The sequence below is a fragment of the Spinacia oleracea genome, chromosome 6 (genome assembly GCF_020520425.1).
Source record: "Spinacia oleracea cultivar Varoflay chromosome 6, BTI_SOV_V1, whole genome shotgun sequence".
NCBI classification, from domain to species: Eukaryota; Viridiplantae; Streptophyta; class Magnoliopsida; order Caryophyllales; family Amaranthaceae; genus Spinacia; species Spinacia oleracea.
In genome coordinates, this window is record NC_079492.1 from 133,587,375 (window position 1) to 133,604,737 (window position 17,363).

The 17,363-nt window shown below is 38.0% G+C and overlaps 1 protein-coding gene and 1 long non-coding RNA gene across 2 annotated transcripts; both read right to left on the bottom strand.

Annotated features, from left to right (window-relative positions):
* Positions 1-3,686: 3,686 nt before the first annotated feature.
* LOC110785352 (alcohol-forming fatty acyl-CoA reductase) lies at positions 3,687-16,050 on the bottom strand. Its single transcript, XM_021989788.2, has 10 exons — positions 15,874-16,050; positions 15,581-15,684; positions 14,203-14,405; positions 12,822-12,922; positions 12,473-12,665; positions 5,302-5,463; positions 5,136-5,217; positions 4,770-5,039; positions 4,187-4,314; positions 3,687-4,113 (listed from the first exon to the last, which is right to left on the bottom strand). Exons 1-10 carry the CDS (start codon positions 15,950-15,952, stop codon positions 3,960-3,962), a joined length of 1,476 nt encoding a protein of 491 aa, XP_021845480.2. The 5' UTR covers positions 15,953-16,050; the 3' UTR covers positions 3,687-3,959.
* On the bottom strand, positions 5,794-10,191 carry LOC130462696 (uncharacterized). Its single transcript, XR_008923368.1, has 2 exons — positions 6,272-10,191; positions 5,794-6,021 (listed from the first exon to the last, which is right to left on the bottom strand). It is a non-coding gene; the product is annotated as an uncharacterized lncRNA (long non-coding RNA).
* Positions 16,051-17,363: the final 1,313 nt, after the last annotated feature.

Genomic DNA, 17,363 nt, shown 5'->3' on the forward strand with positions numbered 1-17,363 from the left:
AGCCCCCTACACGCCCCCGAGCAATCCCTTAGAGGGAACTCGAAGAGCGAAGGTATCAGGGCGAGGCTAGGAAAGAGGATCATGACTCCAGCATCGTCCCCATTCTCGGATGACATTGTCATGGAGACGATCCCCAAAGTGAGGCTGCCAGCACACTTGACATACAGCGGGATTACGGATCCGAGGGATCACGTCATCTCCTATGAACAACAGATGTTTCTAAGTCCCTACTCCGAAGCCTGTTGGTGCAAATACTTCCCAACCACGCTGACAGGAGTTGCGGAAGAATGGTTCAGATCGCTGCCGAAGGGATCGATTAAAAGTTGGAAGAAGCTGAAGAAGAGGTTCTGTGTGCAGTTCGTGAGTAACAATCGCCCAGAACGAACCACTGCCGAGCTAACTTCTATACAGCAAGAAAGGGACGAGAGCCTGCGAGACTTCATGGCCAGATTCATGAAAGAATCCACCAACATTCCGAACCTGCAGCCAGACGTGGCAATCTTCGCCTTGAAGCACGCGCTACGGGAAGGAAAAATTCCGAGACAAACTGACAATGAAAAACCCCTCCAAGATAGCGGGCGTGCTCCAAATGGCAGATGCGTTCATCAGAACGGAAGAGTTCAACAAGGCCGCAGCAAGGCTAAGAGGAGCCGCGGATCCGAAGGATAACAAGGCAAATCAGAGTAAGCCCGAGGGCAACTCGAGAAAGGGGAAAGAGAAGGTGGGTGCGAGAGAGGCGAGCCCAAAGAAAGATGGGAAAAAGGGTGAATTTCAACCCAAATACACCAACTACACTCCACTCGCCATACCCCTAAGAGAAATTTTCAATCTCCACAAAGATGATGAAAAGTGGAAGCTACCAGACAAGCTCAGATCCAACCCCCTCCGTAGGAACAAGAACAAGTGGTGTGAGTTCCACGATGACTTCGGCCATATCACTGAGGAATGCAACTCGCTGAAGGACAACATCGAGGACCTCATTCGCCGAGGCTACCTAAAGCAATACTTGCTCGACCGTAGAACGGAGAGGGAAGAAAAAGAGAAAGCAACATCTGGAAAGCTACAAGAGCAAGCCCAGAGAAGAGTCCATGAGACCGAGGGGCAAAAGAAGAAACCAATTCTCGTGGTGTTCGGAGGACAGAGGTCCGGCCACGCCAGCAAGAAACACTTAAGAGCTCTCTCCCACCGAGTCAACTTCAGCAATGTTGGGGAGAACCAGCCTACCCCCCCGAACATGACCTTCACTGCTGATGACTGCATCGGGACCCAGTACAAACATGACGACCCGTTGGTGATCGAAATGGATCTCAACAACTACAATGTCCACAGAGTACTAGTCGATGGAGGAAGCGCCGTCAATATCATCTTCAGGAACTGTTTCGAGCAGCTCATCCTCGAAGAGGGAGAAGAGTCACTGACCAAGGTCAGCTACCCATTGATCGGATTCAACGGATCCGCAGCTATTCCCCGAGGAAAGATCACCCTACCCGTCACAATCGGCCAAGGCCTGGCGGCGAGAAACGTCCGAGAAGAATTCCTGGTGATGGACTGCGACTCAGTGTATAACGTCATCATGGGACGAACCATGATCCACAAAATACAAGCAGTCCCATCCACATACCATCAGATGATGATGTACGTCTCGGATGCAGGCTTCGCCGAGCGGATAAAAGGCGGCCAAGAGGTGGCAAGATCAACTTGTCACACAGCCATCCGAAAGCCGAAGCTAGGAGACAGTCCTGAGGACGAAGATGAGAAGAGCCCTCCCCCAGGTGGAGAAAAAGAGGCCAAGAGGAGAAAGGCAGAGCCGAGCAGTCTGGTAAAGCCCGTAGAGGTTGATGCTCGACCAGAGACCCTTTCCCCCGAACCAGACCAAGAAATGGAAGATATTCCCCTAGAGGGTGATTCAGACAGAAGTATCCGAATAGGCAGAGGCCTAGGCTCGGGACTTCGAATATAGTTGATCCAATTGCTGAGGGATCACAAAGACATTTTTGCGTGGTCGGCGGCTGACATGCCAGGGGTAGATCCGAAGATGATCTGTCACAAGCTGGATGTCAGTCCCGAAGCTCGGCCAATCAAACAGAAGAAAAGAAACTACTCCTTGGAGAAAAACAAAGTTATCGCCGAAGAAGTAAAGAAACTGCAAGAGGCAGGCTTCATCGAGCCATGCATGTACCCCAAGTGGTTGGCCAATGTGGTCATGGTCAAGAAAGCGAATGGCTCATGGCGCATGTGCGTCGATTTCACTGATCTGAACCGAGCCTGTCCAAAAGATTGCTATCCCCTCCCGAGGATAGATCAGCTAGTGGACTCAACCAGTGGTCATGCATTGCTGAGCTTCATGGACGCCTTTTCAGGTTACCACCAAGTGTTCATGCACCCTGACGATAGAGCGAAGACCGCCTTCATCACAAGCGCGGGAGTGTTCAACTACATAATGATGCCCTTCGGATTGAAAAATGCCGGAGCGACCTACCAAAGACTAGTTGATCACGTCTTCGCCGATCAAAAGGGAAGGAACGTCGAGGTTTATGTGGATGATTCCATAGTAAAAAGCGTGAAAGAAGAAGATCACATCAAAGACTTGGCTGAGACCTTCGCCAACCTGAGGAAATACAACTAGGGAGGGACTACTAGGGAGGTTGCCAGGTTGGATTTTGGATGAGCTGTTAATGAGTTAGCATAAAAAAATATGGCGCTTCAGAGCTCAGCGTTACAATATTCTAGCGTATAAAAGGTCAGCGCCACTTTTTTCTAGCGCAACCCATTTGATTTTCACAAAAACTCAAATTGTTCAAATGTCTATCTTATTTCTACTGGTTACACTATAAATATGACCCTCTAGAATCCGGAAAAAGACACCAATTACCATTTACTATCAAATTACAACCATACACCCTAATCATGAGGATTAATCGAAGTTGCACTCTGTCCCGTATTCGCAATGGTCTGCCGAAGTTTTGATCAAATTCTCAGCCTAAACTCTGGAAGAATCTCACCAAATTGTTAGTAGAGATAAGTGGTTAGTGTTTCTGAGAACCGTAGTATAGCCTACGCTATACTATCTACAATTTTATTGTTTTCATCACCACTATAAGACTGTTCATATAAACCTGCTATATTGATTACGACTAATTAGATAATTCTTGGACAAACATGTTACTGCTAGGCACCTTTAATTAACTTAAATCACTATTTTGACGATTGATAGTTAATTATTTGTGCATTAAAACCAACTCAGATTAGTAATGTAGTCTAACGCATCTCACTTTCATCGTCACATTGAACTAGTAAGGACCGTCGCGTGGGCTAATGTTGGGCACTCCTCGTATTAGTAAACATCCCCCGAACTCTCAATCTCTACTCCGTTGGATGTACATTGAGCGATCTCTATAACAGGGGTGACAAGGGAACCTATTGCCATTGTGATCAAATATGTCCGCCTATCGGGCATGTCACGAATTCACGATAACCGGGTTTTGTCAGTTTTCTTCATTCTAGTTGTAAAACTGAAAACTAGTAAAAAGAGGCTAATGTTCATAGTTAGTTCTGCTTTAATATGATTGCCGCATCCCGAGGGGAGAGGCGTTCGAGGTATTTTCTTAGGAAAAGTACGCTCGTCCTATCTTTCGACCCCCTTACAACAGGTGCCCTTTATTCCTTTCGTGGCAGACAACACAATATATCTAATAATACAGATTGAGTATTAATTATGGTCCGATCCCAAATCCAAATCCCAGGACCCTAACACCAATTAGTGAATTACTAGACAGTAGATTACATCGACTGTGATCAGGCTTCAGGCCTTCAAACTTGATTACACGTACCCTCAAATCACATAATAATTCAATCGTGAATTTTGTAACAAATCAAATTATCTTTTGTTTAAACACTTGGACCGAATTTCTTCCTCTCTTTCATTAATGTTGTTGGCTGCTGTTTGCTGTTAATGGGTTTCACTTGAAGACATATTTGACTAAACCAGGAAGATGAGTGTTGATGAAGTAGTCTTCCCAGATAATAAGTTTGGGATCAAAGTAGAATATATCTGTTTCCAATCCTCTTTCTTTTGCTGCCACCCTTAACTTCTCCGTGTTGCTGTCATCATATCTACATTCATGTTTTAGTTAGTTTAAGTTACACTATCTACGTGACCATTAATTCCAAACTCAGAGAGACTTACAATCCCTTGAAGAATAAATATGGTCTGTAAATTTCTATCAGCCGCATCACATTGTTGATCTTCCTGGTTTGTTCCCTTAATGTGCCTTGAAAGTACTGACATAACGCAATGTTTGCTATTTGCAAGGCCTAATTAGGAAAAACACTCAAAAAGTAAATAAGTAGAAACGGGGTATAAAGGCTCCGTTTGGAAAGGCGTAAAACGTTTCCATTGTAAAATAATTTTCATGTAAAACATTTTTCAAGGAAAAATACAATTCCAAACTAGTTTTCCTTTGTTTGATAGTTGGTACCTTAAAGGAAAATGGGAAAAGATGGTGAAGATTGAGGGGCAAGAAAGAAAAGAGAGGAGGTAAGGAGGAAAGAAGGAAAAATGGTTTCCCTCCCTTTCAAATGGGAAAAGGGTTTTCCACCTTTGAGGGAGTCATGGAAAATTATTTTTCATCCCTTACACAACCAAACAACGTAAAATGATAAAAAAAAAGGGGAAAATTGTTTTTCACGAAAACGTTTTACCCCCTACCAAACGGAGCCCAAGTGTCGAATTTAACAAACATAAAAAAGTTTAAGGCGATAAATGGTACCTTCAAGGGTAGAAGGTAATGAAGAGTAAGGTATCTCTTGAAGCTATCCATGGAGCCTAAGACCCTAACATGGCCAACTATGACTGGTTTTCCATCTTTGTTAATCCATGGATGCCTCTTGAAATACTCGTATGCCATTTCGTGCAGTGATGCTAATGATGCCGGATTTTTAACTGATGATCCAATTTGGTATATCCTTGGATTTCCGGGTTGATTTGCATGAACCATTGCTGCTACTATTATCGAATTGACTACCATATCAGCTGGTATCTGCACATACTAGTTGTATCAATACAGTATATAACTCGTATGGTCCTTATATATATATATGTGTCGTAATAAATAACGTATGAGACGGTCTCATACCACATCAGCAATTGACTCAGGGTCACCCAAGAAGCATGGTAACCTCCCTTTTCCATAAGCAACAGCTAAACTGTCAATAGTCCTGCAAAAATTAACTAAGTTACAAAAAACTCTAATTATGGAGCTAATAACAGTAATTAAGTTGAGAATTATGGAAGTTAATTACCTAATACCTTCAACCCAACCGGGGAAAGGTTCTTTAAGAGTGCTGGTAACCATGGTTGGACGAATAATAACAAGAGGAACATCTCCTTTTTCATGAAGTAGAACCATCTCCCCTAACGCCTTTGTAAACACATAAACATTTGGCCATCCCCAGTGCCTTGCCCTATAATTTGTTAAGATAAATTCACAAGTTAATTATTGGTACGTAACTATTCTATCTCTTACCTAGGATGGAGGGTTAATTCTCCGTATAATCTAAATATCTATGCGCGAACGAGATCTAATCTAATAAACGGGTAAGATTAAATTTTTAAATTCGAATGGTTGAAATTCGTTATAATTATAGTGGCTATTATTTTATTATACCCATTGAAAAGCTTTCTCGTAATTAATACGGAGTATAATTAAATAAAGAAATTCAACACCGATTGTTTAAGTGTATCGCTATTCGACGTCCTCATTCGTTAAAAACGCCCGCGTATTTTACTTGAAAGGACTGTTGTGTCCTTATAAAGCTCTACCCCACCTCAAGCTTTCACACTCCTCCTTATCCCGGCAGTCCGTCCGGCGACAAAATCCGGCAGCCCTGCCTCACCTCACCATCTCCACCACCACCACCTTTCATCTTCAAACACCATCATCGCCTCTTCACCATCCTCACAGTCCCTTCACCATCATCACCACCCATTCACATGCTGATCTTCACCGCACCACCATCCACCTGCACCGACGACCAAGTAGTAGGCAATTTTAATTTTAATTTTTTTAAAAAAAACAGATGCCGCCCATGAATGGCGGAAGGGACCATGGTTTTGCCGCCTTGGAATAGCGGTGTCGGCCATGGTTCATCCGCCCATATTGGGCGGATGAACCATGGCCGACACCGCTATTCCAGGGCGGCACAACCATGGTCCCTTCCGCCATTCATGGGCGGCATTGGGAAAAAATTAAAAATAAAATCAAAAACTTACCCCTCGCAGAGTCGCAGGCGGAGGCTGGGCCATAGTTGGGGCGGCGCGGTAATTGGGACGCAGCAACCGAACCGACGCGGTGGTTGGGTTTTTCTCGAGCAGCGACAGGGGGCAGCGGTTTCCTCGACCATCGACAAGTTGCGGGGGTAGTAGTGGCACTGATGCGTCGCAAGTGCAGTGTGTGCGGTGATGGTGGTGGTGGCGTGGTGCGGTTTATGGTGGTGGTGGTGGACTGGCGCGGTTTCTGGTGGTGGTGCGGTTTCTGGTGGTGGTGGTGATTTACAGCACTGGAATACGGCTGGGGTGAGAGGGGAAGGGAAGAGAGGGGATTAATTTTTTAGGGGTAACAGTGTAATTTTGTCTTTGAAATGAGGACGTTTTTAACGAAATAGGACGTCGAATAAAAACCCCCTTATTTAAAGGCAGGCAATTGGTAGTTGGTCGTCAATGTTACTCCTCTCTAATACGGAGTACCAAGACCAAGTATCTAGCGATAGCATCAGGAATTCAGGACAAATACGGTTTTTTAATTGTCGTAAAGTGTTTTTATACACGTTTTATTTAGTAGACTCCACAAGGCTAATTTCCAATGGTCCATATTCCAACGATATAGGTTCCTTTATTATTTATGTGGTAATGGGCCCATGGCCCATGAGGGTTACATACGTGTAGATCTGTTTATTGGTCGGGTCAAAATCAGTGCAGGTTATAAGCGAGCCGGATAATAAAAGGATCAATTTTAGCGAGTCAATATGAGGCGGGCCAAAGCAGGCGGTTGGTAAATAACAGACTGATAGTGGGCGGGTCGTGGGTAAATAACGGGCTGATAGGGCGGGTCAATAAACGAACAAGGTAAAATGGAAAATATAAAAAAGAGTGGTTTGAGTGAATACTAAGCTATCCATACAATTTTTTATATCATAACTATTTTAGTTTTCAAAAGTATGGTGTTATACAATTAATCTAGCGATCACATTAAGATGCTTCTGGGGCGGCCCAATGCCCCCCCTAGCGCCCAAGCCTAGTTAATCTAACGATCACAGATCGCAACAGGGCTGTCAATTCTCAACCCGAACCGTTGAACCCGTTGGGTTAATCCGTATCGTTAAGAACCCGAACCGTTAATAACCCGTTAATTGGAACCCGAAACTAAACCGAACCGATAATATTCAACCCGAACCCGAACCGTCTCGAAAACATTAACCCGATTAAGACCCGATACCCGATAACAAACCGCCACGCGTCAACCCGAACCGTTCCTACCCGAACCGAATGGACCCGAAAACCGTTAATGACCCGATTTATTTCAACCCAAACCGTTTCGACCCGGGAAAAACCCGTTCACAACCCGAACTGTATCAACCCGAACCGTTTACAACCCGAACTGTTTCAACCCGAACCGTTTACAACCCGAACTGTTTCAACCCGAACCGTTTACAACCCGAACCGTTTACAACCCGTAACCCGTTTACTACCCGTTTAATTCAAACCGTTTATAACCCGCCTCGAAAATAAGTTTTAACTTGAAATGTTTTCCGCCATACCAAACAGAGCCGAAATGCTAAGATATCAAATGAATTAAACGAATTCATCAGCCAATTACTCCGTATTATGAAGTCCTAATTACGAGTTTTGTCACCAACTTGCAAGCTCTTTATTGTGTTGCTGCACTTGGAATGAATATTTATGTCTTAATTCCTAATGCGAGATAATTATATTAATAAAAATAACTAAATTAAAAATCAAGAAAAAAAAATAAAATTATGATGATTGGAATTAAAAGATTACAGTTTACAAATTTCTTTTACGTGTTATAATAAAATTATTAGATTTTGTTTCTTTTACGTGTTATAATAAAATTATTAGATTTTGTTTGAACGGTTGTTAATCAACCAAACGAGTAACTGAACATATATTTTCAATAGGATATATTACTGTATGGTAGGGATGTTAACAAGTCAAACCAACACCGAACATGCTAAGGCACGGCTCGGCTCGAAACTAGTGGATGTTAAGCACGACAAGCCTCCAATATTTGGACTCGGCTTGAGTCCAAGCTGAGCTTGAGTCCCGGCTCGAAACTTAGTTTGAAAAAGTTGGGCTTAGGCTCAAGTCAAAAACTAAAGCTACCCACCATATGCTTTTATAATTTGGTTTCTCTCTTAGCATTGCTATGTTTTCAATGTGGGACACCATGTTTTGTTTAAGTCATCCTACATACTTGGTATGTTTTTATAACTTGGTTTCCCTCTTAGCATTGACTAAAATTTCAATGTGGGACTCCATGTTTGTTTAAGAGAAAAATTCACCCCACATATTCCTATATAACTTGATTCCACTCTTAACTTCACTGAAGTTACAATGTGGGACTTCATGTTTATTTAAAAAATTTCAAACAATGAAATGAAATATTATTATAACAACAAGACTCTAAGTGCATTTAAATAATAAATTATTAATTAGTTTAATTCAAGAATAATCAAATATTTTAAAATATACTTCATTCCTTTTGTGAAGAAAATAGAGTATAAGGTTTTTTTTCCAACCAATGTGGTACAAAATCAAACTCTAAGCTTAGGGGAGGAGTAGTAGCTATTTATAAAGAAAATTAGATTGGTGCTTGTTTTCTTAACCAATGTGGGACTTTAGTGTATAGTGGAGTATTATTTAAGGCCCAAATTGGATTACAAACCGAATCAACCCCCTCCGAGCCAAGCTTTGACCAAGCCAAATCCGAATAGTTTGCGAGCCGTACTGGCTCGTTAGCACCCCTAACTGTATAGTTATAGTCTTGTACAATTAAATAGATGTAAACGGATCTATAGTCTCATAAAGTTATTTATATATTCACATAGTTATATAATTACTGTCATACATAGTTATATACTTGTAAACTTATAATCCCATAAATATATCGAATTAATTAGATAGTTCTAAACTAATAATCTCATAAAGTTATATACTTATATAATTACACTATATCGTTACAGATTTATATCCTTACATAGTTATAGTTCTGTGGACTTTTAGTTCAAAATAATTATAATCATCAATTCATCAGTTATTAGCTTATTAGAGTAATAAAATATAGAATGTTATATTCCTTAATTCTTGACAATGTTATAAAAGTATAAAACTCATGAATTTGTATTTTATTAGTCTTGCACTCTTTTATTGACTCGTATTCAACTGACTAATCGTCTAATCGATCATTAAACTATATTGATCTAATTCAATACCAACTTATAAGCTTATAACCCAAGAACTAATAAAAAAGGTATGTTGTTTTAATTGAATCGACTTAATTCATTAACAATTGAACTTGTTTGTCTCGTTCCGTTGTTGAACATGTTAGGCTCATTGCTGTTTAAACCAATATGAATGTATGACAAACTTGTATTTACAAAATTTACAAATTCATTACGTATTAATTCATCATTGTCCATTATTAATTACTACGTTATTAGTATTTAGTTCATCAATACATGTTTCATAATACTCTGACATGGTAGGGGAGGGCATAGATGATTTTGATTCCATTTGAATAATATGATTGGTAAATACTACAGGACATAATAAAAGACATCGACTGACTTTTCTTAATTAAGTTTATGAAATTAATTGGATAGTGAACATTACTACATTAGTTGTTCGTCAAAAAAGAAAATAAAATTAGTTATAAATCACGTAATCAAATTGTATGGGCTCTTTTACCTTTTCACTTTGCTTCAATAATGTAGATATTATAATATAAGCGCATTGAAAATTGTGATTTTAATAATAACCCGACATTTTTTGTAATTTGTATCCGAATTGATCTGACTAAACACGAACCCGGCCCGATATAAACCCGACCCGATTACAATCCAGCTAAACCCGTTAACGAACCGAACCGAACCGAATTGACCCAACCCGACTACAATCCGACCCGATCTGACCCGATCCGATATGAACCCGACCCGATATGAACCCGACCCGATTATAACCCGAACCGATATGAACCTGAACCGATATGAAACCGACTTAACCCGTTTTTGACCCGACCAAATATGACCCGACCCGATATGAAACCGACCCGGCATGAAACCGACCCGATATGAACCCGACCCGGTATGAACCCGACCTGATATGAACCCGCACTACATAACCCGAACCCGAACCGAACCGTTTAATTTTCAACCCGACCCGAACCGAACCGATAGCAAAATGAACCGGTTTCAACCCGAACCGATGAACCCGAACCGAAACCGAACCGATGACCCGATTTGACACCCCTAGTTGTGATGACAAATTGACAATCACTTGAATGCCCACTCACTACAGATAAGACAAACTTAGGTTTACTCACCATTCTACTCGTATTTCTTTTGTCCATAAATACTCCGTAATGTCATACTCCCTCCGTATTTATTTAAGAGATACACTTGGTCGGGCACGGATATTAAGAAAAAAAATTAAATGAAATAAAGTAATAAAACAAGTGGGGTTGAGTAGATATTTTAATAAGAAAAATAAGTGGGGACCATGTCATTTTAGGGAGGGGAGAGTGGAAGTGGGGTGTAGATATATTATTTAAATAGATGGTGGGGTTGATAAGTTACTAAAAATCGCAAGTGTATCTCTTAAATAAATACGGCCGGAAAAGGCAAGTGTATCCCTTAAATAAATACAGAGGGAGTAACAGGCAATATTTGCAACATACACTTTTGAAAGCCAAATGATAAGTTTACCTTAGGAATCGAGGCAATGAAGGCTCTGTTTAGTTTTTGTGTAAAACGTTTTCATTGTAAAATGATTTTTCATGAAAAATATTTTTCAACCTAGTTTCCCTTTGTTTGGTTTTTTAAAAGAAAATGGGAGAAGATGGTGAAATTTGTGAAGGAATTATGTTCCTTAGACATTTCCGGCAATTACTAAATATAAATAGGAATTAATTATGAAGATAATAAGTTAATTATTTTAGTAATCATATTTGCTTGCTAGAGAATAAATGTGATTAGTAGGACAATATTGATTGGACCTACAACTAAAATATATTAATCCTATAAGGTCACACATATAAGCACTAATTGGAATGGGCCCAAAAGGTCCTATGGCAACCGGCCTACTAAGAGAAATAAGGTTGGGCTTTGTGTTAACCTAAAAGCCCTAACATTATAATAGTTATAATGTCAGGGATTCAGAAATTACGTAATTCAATATCTGACAAAAAGGAAAACACAAAAAACCCTAACTCTTATTCTCTAAACGCAGTTCTTCCCAAACAAAGCAGGAGATTGATCGTGATCGTTCTCTTCCGTACTAGCATACGTGGGATTCAATTGGTGCTTGTGGACTAAGTAGAGGAGCAACAAGTGGGGCTCTAAGATCTTTGAAGCTTGCATACGAACGGGAGAACACGCTGCGAAGGTGATTATTCTTTCGACTTAATCTGATCTATATTATTGTTATGCATGTGATCCTATGATAGATGTTAGGAAATTGTTTCCTGAAATTCCTCTTTATGCATCTATATGTTCCTACAATTTGAGGGGAAGAAAGGAGAAGGAAGTAAGGAGGAAATGAGGAAAAGTGGTTTCCCTCCTTTTCAAATGGAAAATGTTTTTCCACTTTCGAGGAAGTTATGAAAATATGTTTTTCATCCATTGTTCAACCAAACAAGGTAAAATGATTGAAAAGAAGAAAATCGTTTTTCATAAAAACATTTAATTACCAAAGGAAGTCAAAATGTAGGAGTAATAAAAAAGTTGATGTGAATTCAAACATTCTGAAAGAAAGCATAAATAATCGATTGTTTTGACCTAAATTGAATTAGCCTCCTTCAATTCATTAGTACGTACAACTAGCTAGCTAGTACGAGAACCTTACTTTTAAGGAACAACGAAGAGAAAAGTTGTTGGGCCAGTTAAATGTGTTTAAAGGTTCCACATGTCATATCTTCATCTGTTGAAGGCAATTACTTGTACTTTGTAAGGTAAACAAAAGAAAAAAAATAGGTACTATACTATCAGTTTTATTTTGAGATTTTTGAAAAATACATACTCCAATTAATATGGTAGTTTGTGAATGAGATTTAACAAGTGCACATAACAATATTTAGAAAAAACATTAATTATAAATCGACCTTCATGGACAAATGTTGCGACTAACAACAAACGAAATAGTAACCCCTTGAATGAGAGTTTGGTTTGGCATACGTACCTCTCAAGACCCATGTTCCTCATAGATATCTTGATAGTTCCCATCATGGCTCCCTCGGCTTTTAGCTCATCTAATTTCTCCTCAATAAGTTTCTTCTCTAAATCAATGTCCAAGCCAGGTCTGCCATTTAGTGTGTCACCCATGAAGTAAGGACTCTCCTTTACAAGTCCACTCATTTCACCAGATACATACGCTGAAATTTCCACCACGTACAAATAATGATTAACAACACACAACACACAACACAAGCGGAGTGTAGTTAGTACTTTCTACGTAGTGTGGGCTTAACTCGACTCATTTTATACTCACATAAAAATTAAGCAAGTAATTAACTAAGATAAGTACTAACCAGTTGAAACTTGGACGAGCACCTCCAAATGAGCACATTTCTTAGCAAACTCCAAAACATACTTAGCACCATAAGTGTTGATATACAGTGATACATCATACCTGTTACAATTTATCCATACATTATTAGCAATATGCCAATATTATTAGCACTATTAACTAGCCAGTAATTAACATTAGTAGCAAGTAATAACTAGCCAATTAGGTTTTTTCTTAGACAAAGAAGCTAAGTTAATCCCTATGGTCATTCTCAACTGACACTACAAGAATTTGTATCTTTAATGACAACCTAATAACGAGGGTAAAATTTCCGTCGCAAAAGGGCTTTTGCGACGGGGATAACAACCCAACAAAGACGGGAACAACCGTCGCAAATGTCTTTTACGACGGAATTCTCCATTAACGACGGCCCCCTTTTATGACGGGTTCGTGACGGAAAATCCCGTCGTTAATCAACAATTATTGGCCTTTAACGACGGAATTTCCCGTCGTTATTAGTACAATTTCTTGTAGTGTGAAAGAAGAAATCTCACTTACGTTAACAAGAAAACATATTATTTTATACTACTCCCCGCATTAATTTCTTAAGAGTTTCCCTCGCGAGAGTCTCTTAAACTCTTATTATATTTAACCTTATTTATAGTCTTTTATATGCAATATAAAATGAAAAAAAATATATATTCCCTATACTAGTACGCAACTACGAACTCTACTGAGCTACTCCCTCCGTCCCTTAATACTCGCATCGTTTTGACTGGACACGCATGCCGATGCACAACTTTGACCACCAATATCTTTAACTACATATTATAAAAACTTATAAAAAATTTAATATTTTGAAAATATATATTAAGATGAAGGCAACACTATATTATATACTAACCATTTTTTTTATATTAGAAATAAAATAAGGTCAAAGTGAATTATGTGAATAGTGCAAAAAGTCAAAACGGTGCGAGTATTAACACTACAAGAATTTGTGTCTTTAACGACAACCTAATTACGACGGGTCAAAAATCCCGTCGCAAAAGCCTTTTGCGACGGGGCTAACAACCAAACAATGACGGGAATAATAACCGTCGCAAATGTCTTTTACGACGGGTGTACGACGGATTTACGACGGGATTTTCTATTAACAACGGCCCCCTTTTATGACGGGTTCGCGCCAGGAAATCCCGTCGTTAATCAACGATTATTGGCCTTTTGCAACGGGATTTCCTGTCGTTAATATACAATTTCTTGTAGTGTAAGGGACAGAGGGAGTATTTGTTTTTTATATAAAAATGTACGCACTCAATACTTTGTAATTATGTATTAAATTAAAAAAATACGGAGTCCTACGTAAGTAATTAAAAATAAATAATTGGTGTAGTTAAGTGTACCTTTCATCAAAGTTGGTGGTTGCAGCAAGGTTAACAATAACATCAACGTCTCTCCATAATTCCTCCTTTAATTTAGATTCTTTAATTCCCAAATCTTGACAAGTAATATCACCTGGCACCACACACACCTTTTCTTCTATGAAGGTACTGAAATTTGCTCCAAACTTTTGCTTCAAAACTTTGAACAAGTCTTTTCCAATCACCTAATTAATTTAACAAAACAAAACAAACGATATAAAGGAAAGAGAAATGATAGAAGAACAAACTACGTACGTAGATTGTATGTACTACGTGTACATACAAATTGAATTAGTAATTATATTGTAGGATATTACCTTTCTTAGGATTATGTTGTGATTGTTTACGAGGCATAATGCATGTAACAACTAATACCATGTGGAACTAACAACTTTTTGTTTTTCCCTTTCCAAATATTCCAACTAATACCTTATGGAATAAAAGATGGCCGGAAATGTTCGATTATGGTGTTTAATTCATTAGTAAATGAGTAATTTGATCATGTGAATTATTGGAAAGACTTTAGTTGCTTAACCATACCATTAATAAGCTTTCGTATAAATTTTGCTCAAAAAGAAAAGACACTTTCTTAAATTAGATTAGATTTGTTAATCTGGTATATATAGGAGACGTACTATTTATAAATAAAAATAGAAAGGGAGATATATGCATGACAAATTAAATTCCAAACATTTCTAGACAAAGACTAATAACCTAATCTAAATGTTCATGAAAGTTGAATCATTCATGCTATGAAAAATCTATTTATTTTTCCTAAAATAACATTAATTTAGTAAATAGAAGGTAATAAATTAAACTGTGTTTTTTTTTTTTTTTGCTTCCATTTATTCAGTACAACGTAGTATAGTTATAGTAATAGAAGTTATTGAAGCCAACTACCTTACTGACCCAAGCTAGGAGCCTAAGCCAAATTTACAAAAGATGAAGTCCTATTAAATTTGTTGTACTACAGAAATTACTATAAAAAATCATGGATACTGTAATAATTAATACATCATAAATGAAATAACGTTAGTAGAAGAGGAAAGTAATAAAGTTTACTACTATTTCTCTTGTTTTTTATCCATTAGTGAAAAACATGGACCAAAATAGAAAGATTGTTAGATGGTCGAGTATGAATAACGTATTAACGTAGGTATGATAGATCATTAACGCGGCATTAAGCAACATTTCATATATAGTTACAAATCTGTTTTTTTGTAAAAAGAATCCAACAAAACAAAATCGAAAAAATGCCTAGCCTAACTTTTCCTTTAAATAAAATAGTGCAAAGTAAATTTAATTTATGTCCTAAACAAATAAAATAATTAGTTACTAAGTACGAAAAAGAATAGAGTACCTCATTTTGCAACCTTAGTGAAGCTGAGTTGTTATCAGGAGCTCTTAGTAGAAGATAGACCTTGTTGACATTTGGTTGAGATCTTAGCACCTTCTCCGTAAATACTACAAACAAAAATTCAATTACCAAAAATTCATTTGGTTGAGAAGAAAAAAAGCACGTATCTAACGTAACTAAAACGAGATTGATGATCAGTAGAGAAAATGTATTTAAAAGCTAGCTAGAAGTTTACTGACCAGCCCGTTTGAAACGAATAGTTAAAAAAAAAAAAAAAGTGTTATCCAGAAACTTACTCTTTGCTAAAAATCCAGCACCACCAGTGACTAAAATGGCCTTGTTATCCAGAAACTTCAAAATGCTATCTTGATCCATTAGAGAGAGAAGGAAGCAGATAAAATGAGGGAGGGAGGGAGAGAAGTAGAGAATAGTAAATTAAAAGAACCAGAACAGAAGAATTATTGAGTTAGAGAAGGCGTTTTCTAAATTTATAGGGCGAATTATGCGTTCATCATAAAATAATGTACTATATACTTCCTCCGTCTTTTAATAATCGCAACGTTTGGACTTTTGCCACTATTCATATAATCTACTTTGACTATTCGTAGTGTTTTTTATATAAGATAAAACATAGTCATGTGGGATCTTGTTAGATTCGTCTCAATGTGTATTTTCAAAATATCAACTTTTTATAATTTTTGCATAAAGATAATTTAAGATATAAATGATCAAAGTTGTGCATCGGCATGCGTGAAACTAACAAACGTTGCGAGTATTAAAAGACGGAGGAAGTATAATATATTATGAAGCAGAAGAGGGTTACATATAATAAATTAATTAAAGCAGGTAGAGTACACGCAAGTAATGTTTTTTTTTTTTTTTTTTGTGGGGGTGGTTTTATTATTGTTCATAGGATCATACTTCGTATGATACGGAGTAGATATGATAGATAAATATAATAAAATCAATTTGGTTTTTTTCTTTTTTTAACGGGGCAGGAACTTAAATTACCACAAAAGAGCTTAGTGCACATCGTAAGTGCTTGCCTGAATATTGTCTCCACAGGACAAGGCCTGGCTTAAAGTACCAAAATTAAAATTGTTTGTGTGTAGGATGCCCCTCCCTCTTTGTATTTATTTGCAATGGTCATTGAGACTCGTCCACACCCCAAAAAAATTCATTTCATTTGATGGGTTAGTTTAATAGACTTGTTTGTCAAAACACACAAGAAATATTTATAAACTTGTTTTTCCAAACACAAGAAATGAACAATTAAAAGAAGTACGTAATCTTTGATGTTTCACACAAATTTGTGTCATATTAGCTAGTGTGAAAGTAAATAATATACTTACCCGATAGTCTGGGTAACACAATGACAAGTGTGCAGGTTGGTCAATTAAAATTTTACATACAGAGTAATATATATCCTTCATTTAGGCTTTGTGAACTTTTTTGTGATTTTATTTTATCATAACATTTTTGTTGTCCTGTTATGATCATGATCTACTATGAACATCTTGTTGTGATTTTATTTGATCACAACTTTTTCTGACCTGATACGATGAAAACTTACTTTATTGATCTGATCCATTCTCATATGAAATAATAAGTGATAAAGCTCTTAAATAAGAGCTAAACAAATCCTTGAATCTAGTCTAATGTCCTTCTTTACGTGCAATTATTTAAGGCTACTCAAATTCCATGCACAACTAAAACACAGAGTTACCGAGAGAGGTTCTACGTTTCCTCTTTTTTTTTTTTGACAGCGGTTCAAACAAACAAATAC